General features: G+C 37.5%; 1 protein-coding gene across 1 annotated transcript; it reads left to right on the forward strand.

The window, feature by feature from the left end:
• Window positions 1-5,191: 5,191 nt before the first annotated feature.
• On the forward strand, window positions 5,192-7,572 carry LOC149257113 (triacylglycerol lipase OBL1-like). Its single transcript, XM_089369159.1, has 5 exons — window positions 5,192-5,626; window positions 5,845-6,065; window positions 6,154-6,187; window positions 6,296-6,918; window positions 7,021-7,572. Exons 1-5 carry the CDS (start codon window positions 5,338-5,340, stop codon window positions 7,336-7,338), a joined length of 1,485 nt encoding a protein of 494 aa, XP_089225285.1. The 5' UTR covers window positions 5,192-5,337; the 3' UTR covers window positions 7,339-7,572.
• Window positions 7,573-7,785: the final 213 nt, after the last annotated feature.

Raw genomic sequence — 7,785 nt, forward strand, 5'->3', positions numbered from 1 at the left:
AATATGTGGGATAACATTGTCCTTGACAGACATCTTTAATATGACCTTTGCTTTTGTCTCCCTTTTATCCCAATCTTGCTCTTGTGTGGCTGATCCCGATCTCAGCTCATTTCCTGTCACGATCGACCACACATTTGCACTTTCAAGTAAATTCTGCATCTTGAATTTCCAGTGTTGAAATTTGATCCATTGAGTTTTCCACACTCGTGGAGATACGATCCTAAACTGTTATTCATATTGACTTATACCAGATCCGAACGTCTGTTTTACTGAATGAAAAAAAAAATTATCTTCAATGAGCCACCACCGGGAAAGTCCGATCTCCTGCCACCGAACAGATCTGGAACTCCAATGCGCCACCATCGGGCAAATTCGATCTACTGCCGCCGAACAGATCCAGAACTCCAATACGCCACCACCAGGCAAGTCCGATCTACTGTCACCGAACAGATCCGGAACTCCAATGCGCCACCACCGGTAAAGTCCGATCTACTACCACCGAGTAGATCAGGGACTCCAATATGCCACCACCGGGCTAATCCGCTTTGCTGCCACCGAACAGAGCCGGAAATTCAAAGTGCCACCACCTGGCAACTTAGATCTACAAAAATTGCAGATTTTTCAAAGAGAAAGAGGTTGGCGCTCCTTCGACAACAAAATGCTCGCGCCAGAAAAAAATTGACGTGAGTCCAGGAATTGGCGCGATTAATCCTTGATTTTCCGCGACAATTGTACTTTCTGGCACACTGGCGTGCTTATCACACTCAAAACTACACCAACTGGTGTGACTGTTCCTTAAAAACCCGTGCCAGCTCTTCTTTCCGCTCAAAAAATGGCGCGATTGTTCGCGTCAAAACCGCGCCAACACTTTCTTGCGCTCAGAGATGATCATTCATCTAAGACCTATGCTCCAGGTGTTACTGCAGTCCACCTGATTCCACAAATGTCGCCACTACAGATCTGTAATCAATGATGCATCCTAAAAAAAATTAATGCTATCCCTACTCTGTGCTCTGGTACCAAGATAAAAATTAGACTTGAATTAAAAAGGAGTTACAGCTCACAGGTGAGTACTGCACCTGGAGACTGCCCTCATACAAAGGGAAATCTCTCCATACACTCTACTATTCATCAAATGAATGATTACATTATTAAGTACATCACTAGAAATCAGGTAGTTGCAAACAAACTCCTAAACTCTAGGAACAAATCCTAAACTAAGGAGATATGTTACAACTTATGTAACCATTTCTCCATTAATACAAAATAATATTAATTATTTTCAACTGGTCCAACACGTTTAAGGTGAAAAGTCGAATATCTATAGGGAAATATTAAAGGCTTCAATAAAAATTAGGTTGAGTAAAAAAAAATCTATAGTCAGGGCCCTTAGAGCCAGAACCCCTTTGGGGGTTTCCTCATGATTATTTTTCTCTCAATATTTAGGGACTGGCTAGCACATAGAAAAACTAGCCTTACAGCGCTTAGCAGAGACGATAGGGTCGTATGCCCTTTTTTTGGAAGAATTAATGATGGAGGGAGAAATATATGTTGTTCAGTCGTCCCATATCTCCAAAGGTTGGAAATTCATGTTTATAAATGCACTGGGAAAATATGGGGGACTCATATTTGGCTAGAAATCACTTGATTATATTTTGTGATTTGTTTGGGCCGCCACGCATGCTATGGTAACAGATATTTGGTCTCAAAACTTGGACATTCATTTATCAATTTGCAACATCTATGGCCCCTTTCTTGACAAAAAGCCTTTCTGGGAGATTTTACAGTCACTACACTTCTCTCACCCACATGCTCTCATTTTGGGTAGGGATTTAAGTATCACCTTGGGTCTTGGGGATATTTGTGGTTTTGTAGCTTGAAGGGTTCCAGATGAGGATTTTTTCATTGTTCTATTTGACAAATGGGGGATGATTGATCCCTTGCCCCCCAAAGCTTCTCTGACTTGGAGAAATAATAGAAGCAACTCTAATAGAATTGCTAAGTGATTGGATTTTTTTTGGTTGTTGAGGAGCTAGTGGATTCATGTTTTTGTATTAGACAACCGGTTTCCTTTGGGGGCCTTCTGAAAATTGCCCAATCATCCTTGAGTTGTAGTCCCGTGGTAAAAATTCCCCCCTCCCATTTCAATATTAATCCCTATTGGTTGGAGAATCCCTCCTTCATTCAAGAACTCTAAGTTGGTTGGAGGTCGTACGCTTAGATAATCAGACATCTTCCCCCTTGCACTTCCAAGAAAAAAAAGGTAAAAAAGCTACTTCTATTTCATGGGCTTAAAGAAATAAAGAGATGGATTCCAAGTAACTCGTAGAACTGTAAGACAAAATTAAAGACTTCTTAGAGGGTGAGGATTGTGGCTTTGGCTTTGAGGATCATCAGTCTCTTCTTCTTGACCTAGAACATCAAAGAGAAAACATTCGTTTGGATAGGTAAAAAGGAGTGGGGGACAAAATATAGGGCCCTTTGGCTTCAGGCGTGTGATGAGAACACTACATTATTTCAAAAAATTTCCAATCATAGGAAACAGATAAAAACTATTTGGTCAATATACAGGGAAGATGGCTCCCATAATACCTCTTGCCAAGAAATTTCTAAGATAAGGGTTTCTTTCTTTAGGAACCTCTTTAAAAATAATTGTGGAGTTAATATTGACCACATCCTCAAAATTTCTTCCCATTTCCCCAAATTTGTGGAGGATGTCAATAATGACTTTCTCATGTCATAAACCATAATGGAGGAGTTGAAAAATGCATTGAATGGTTTTCATAAAGGTAAAAGCCCTGGTCTAGATGCCTTGCTTATTGAATTTTTCATAACCTACTTTGAGATCATTATCCACGATCTTCTTCAATTTTTGGAATACTCAATACTAAATGGCCATGTTTTTGGTCCCTTTAATTCCACTTTCATACCCTTGATCCCAAAAATCGACAAGCCTACTTGTTTTGTGATTTTCACCATATATCCCTTTGTAACTCTACATACAAAATTATTTCTAAGATTATTGTCTCCTATATAAAAAATACTCTCCTTGATCACACCTCTCCCAAAAAAATTAGTTTTCTACATGGCAGGAAAATTCGCGATGCCATTGGGATTGCCTAGGAACGTCTCCATTCGATTAAAAAAAGAAGAAATAGGTGGTGTTGTATAAAGTGGATCTTTATAAAGCTTTTGGCTATGTAAACTTGATTTTAATTTGTATCCTCCTTCTACATCTTGGGTTTCATCACGATTTTGTGGCATGGATCTATAACTGCGACAAGGCTATATGAGAATGTTATTTACAAGCTTAGGTCGACTGAGGATTGGTTATAAGAAATTAAATGCATTGGTTAGAATCAAGGAGGGTGTCCCCTATCCCCTACCCTTTTTGGTATATATATTGATAACCTAGAAGAATATTTGAAAGATATAGGTTGTGTTGGCCATGTGCTCATTGCTATGATCATAAATATTCTTCTTCATGTTGACAATATTGTTCTTTTGGTAATGAGCCCTTACGATCTTAGTAAGAAACAAAAAATCCTACAATATTTATGCTCTAAGATGGATATGACTCTCAATACCAGAAAGACTAAATTCATGATAATTAAATCCAAAAAGATCACCTAAAATACTTTTATTTATGATAATAACTCCTTAGAGGAACTTCCTTCATACAACTATCTAGGAACCGATATCCATCATAACGTCAATTAGAATTATAGCATTGATAAAAGGATAAATGGATGTTGGAAACCTTACAATGGGCTTGTAAATCACTGTAAGTTCGTCGATCTTTGGATTCGAGATAAAAAAAAGAATCTCCTCTATGATAATCTCGTCACTCCTATTATTTTATATGTATATTAGTTTTGGGGTTGTGGTATATCTAGAGAGCCATGGAGGAACATTGAATAGATTCAAAAGTAGTTTATAACCTACAACCTCAAAATTAAAGGAAATGCTCCTTACCGTATCCTCATGATTGAACCAAGTCTTTACCCTATTAAAAGTGTGGCTATGAATAGGTACCTTATGTATAAGAAGAATTTATACAATATGGACACAAAGAGGTTTCCTAAAATTGCTTATAACTCTAGTAAAATCCCTCACGTTCGTCTCAAGCCATGGTAGCATAAGGATGCCCAAACTTGGTTGGACCATTGGGGAATAAAGAAGGATATCATATTTTGCATCCTTTTCTAGAGAAGTATCATTGTGAGTTGTTGCCTTGTTTCAATGGTATAAATGGCATTATTGTAGAAAACCACATGCATGAGTTTTATTAGGCACTTGAGTGCTAAATCAATCATGGATGAGGATGTAGCCATGAAGCTCTTGACCTTGATTTTCCTTTGTTGAGCTTTCAATTAAATTAATTAACTAAAAAAAATTGTTATATGAACAAGTTAGATATAAATTGAGTTATGATTTTGTAGGCAGGTGGTATTGATCTGTGGTATTAGTCTATGGTATTATAACAACATGTATTTAGATAACAACATGTATTTAGAGATTAAAAATCTCATCATAAAGTAACTATAAAAACATTAAAATTTACCATATTTCCATAGTTAGAAAATTTATTACATATTTTTAAAATAGATATATTTTTAAATCAAATATAATTTTTATAATAATAATAATAATAAAATAATATAAAATGATTATCGCAGTAACCAGTCAACATTCCTGCCTACGAAAAATAAAAATTCAATGTTTCGTAGGTCAATTCAGTCAACATTCCTGCCTACGAAAAATAAAAATTCAATGTTTCATAGGTCAATTCAGTCAACATTCCTGCCTACGAAAAATAAAAATTCAATGTTTCGTAGGTCAATTCAGTCAACATTCCTGCCTACGAAAAATAAAAATTCAATGTTTCGTAGGTCAATTTAATAAAAAAACGATGTTTTGGAAGTAAATTTTTTCGGTATTATTTGTTCCTTCATCGAAAATTCGCAACAGGACGAAGTTTATTAATTACAATTACAACTGGTTAATCACTCCTGTACACGAATATTTTGAACAGGTCTAGGGCTCCTTATTTACCAGCCTTTACTTACCTCAACGTCCTCCTCTTCCCTCTTCCTCTCGGCTTCCATTTCTCTTCCTCTTTTCCCCCACTTACCGTGTCTTACATTTCCTCTATTTGTCGTGTCTTCATGCTTTTTCTGCGACGTTGCACTGTGCTCTGACCAGCTGCCATTAACGACGAATTCAAGAAAATAGCAAGAAGTTTGATACGCTCTTCCATTCCATTCCATACCATCAATAAATGGGTGAGGGGTTGTACCTTCAGCTGTCATATTGCAGCTGCCTCCTCCTCACAGAATGACGAGCGCTAACTATCTGATTGCTCACACTCGCAAAATTCATCTCTCAAAGCTTCTGTTCAGTCCTTTCTTGACGGGGGCATTGAAATCCGATGTTTTAGAATGCCCCAACTCCATCAAATCGGAGGTGAATCAGACTTGGAAAATAAGGCTTTCGGTTATATTGATAAAGCTTATCCAGATTGCTGCTGTACCATTAGCCATCTTGGGGACCTGTGTAGAATTCTATTTAAATTTGCTTTCTCAGAATGGTGGTTTGCTAAAAACACTGTTCAGGCCACTCACTGGTGATTTTATTCATCTGTTTCTTTATTTTATACGCGCTTTTAAAGTATTAAGAATTAAATTTAATGATGTTATCCTCAGCCAACATCATGAGTTAGGACTGGTGATTTTTATTGGTCTGTTTCTTTCTCATAGATCTCTTCTTAATATATTGAAAAATTGAATAAGGAATTCATCACATCATTAATTAGGGTTTGGCTGAATGTTTTGATTTGTTCAGGCCAAAGTATCGTAATACCGAGAAGAGGGTCCGACACGTTCCTCAGTATCATCGGCCTTCTTGAGCATCGCGTAAACTTGTATCATGGCGGAACCAGGGGAGTTATTGACTCAACCATTGAACCCGGGAAAAGGTTCTATGCAGACCTTTGTGCCATGGCTTCAACTGTAGCTTATGAAAACAAACTGGTTATCAGAAACAGAGTCACAGAACATTGGGAGGTAGTGTTTAATTTCCATGAATTTTAGTACTTGTTTATTCATGCAAAACTGTATTTGATTTAACAAATATTTCAATCTGATCCTGCAGATGCACTTCGTGGAGTTCTTAGACTGCTGGAACGGTATATATGCAACTCTTTGGCTTCCATAATCTATGATTCAGTCATATATTGTGTGAATAATTTTTCGTTCATTAATTGATGCTAAGATTGACTTGTATATATAATCAGATCACTTGCAAAAGAAATCAACGCAAGCCTTTATATTCTGTGATAAGGAGGTGGACGCCCAGCTAATAGTGATAGCCTTCAGAGGAACAGAGCCATTTAATGCAGATGACTGGGAAACAGATCTCGATTTCTCATGGTATGAATTCAGCCAAATCGGAAAGGTTCATCTTGGATTTCTGGAAGCTTTGGGTCTTGCAAACCGTTCACAAAACCCCCAGATCTTCGATAATCATAAAGAAGATCGTCATGAAAAGCCTTTGGCTTATTATGTTCTTCGTAAGAAATTGAAAGAATTATTACAAGTTCACAGAAATGCAAAATTCATAGTGACAGGCCACAGCCTTGGTGGAGCCTTGGCTGTGTTGTTTCCAGCAATACTATTTATACGCAAGGAAGAGGCGCTGTTGGAGAAAATGGTTGGTGTTTATACATTCGGACAGCCGAGGGTTGGAGATGAAGCATTCGCAAAGTTTATGAACAACAACATAAACGAAGCAGTACCCACATATTTTGGAATCGTCTACTGCAATGACCTAGTTCCCAGACTGCCCTTCGATGATCCAATATTTGAGTACAAGCACTTTGGTGTATGCCTTTACTATAACAGCTGCTACAAAGAGAAGGTACTTATACTATATTCTCTTCAGCCAGAAAATCCCGTTTCATTTCTGATACGATATTTTGTTCAAACTCACGCTCATATTAAATGGATTATTTTATGACAGAATCTTGTGGAGGAGCCCAACAGAAATTTCTCGCTATTACATTTCATCCCCCTACGCATAAATGCTGTGTGGGAATTGGTGCAGACTTTATTGTTGCAATACACAAAAGGAAGTGACTTCAAAGAAACGAAATTGTCGACACTCTTCAGGATAGCAGGGCTTATAATTCCGGGGATTTCGTCTCATAGCCCCGTAAATTATATCAACGCGGTTAGATTGGGCCCATCCACGCTGAACCCAACAATGTGGAGGCCTCAGCGTTCACTCCAAATTAGTGAGGTGACCACTTATAACCGCGCTGATCTGATTGGGATGTAATCAACCAACAACAGCCCGTCAAATCACTAAACAAACCCCAGTGGCTTCATTTGTTTTCTATAATAAATAAATATCGTCTTCTGCGACTGCAGAATTGAAATGAATTCCAGAGATCGTGGTTCAATGTTTTCAAAATCTGTCGTGATCTGTTTGGCCCGTACACTTCTGTGGGTCAACAGAATATGGCTGAAAGTCTTCGTCAATACAGAATATGCCTGAAAGTCTTCGTCAATACATGCATGGACTTCGTGGGTACAATGGCATAAACAGAATATGCCTGAAAGTCTTCGTCAATCCATGGATGGACTTCTATATTTTAAAAATTAATCTAAAATCTTTGTTTAAACGTCTTTTCGTATGTACTGACAGAATTACATGGTATTTTATGTTATAATTTATATTTAAATTAAAAATAATTTGAGGTGTTTAGAGACATATGTGTGGATA

The sequence above is a fragment of the Pinus tabuliformis genome, chromosome 6 (assembly GCF_031772625.1).
Source record: "Pinus tabuliformis cultivar Carrire ecotype Pingquan chromosome 6, CPIR1, whole genome shotgun sequence".
In the NCBI taxonomy this organism is placed as follows: domain Eukaryota; kingdom Viridiplantae; phylum Streptophyta; class Pinopsida; order Pinales; family Pinaceae; genus Pinus; species Pinus tabuliformis.

Excerpts from the sequence above, each read along its gene's own strand:
- LOC149257113 (XM_089369159.1), top strand. The coding sequence starts at position 5,338 with ATGACGAGCGCTAACTATCTGATTGCTCACACTCGCAAAATTCATCTC. Across the intron at positions 6,066-6,153 it reads GAGTCACAGAACATTGGGAG|ATGCACTTCGTGGAGTTCTT; the intron begins GTAGTGTTTAAT and ends CTGATCCTGCAG. Across the intron at positions 6,919-7,020 it reads ACAGCTGCTACAAAGAGAAG|AATCTTGTGGAGGAGCCCAA; the intron begins GTACTTATACTA and ends ATTTTATGACAG.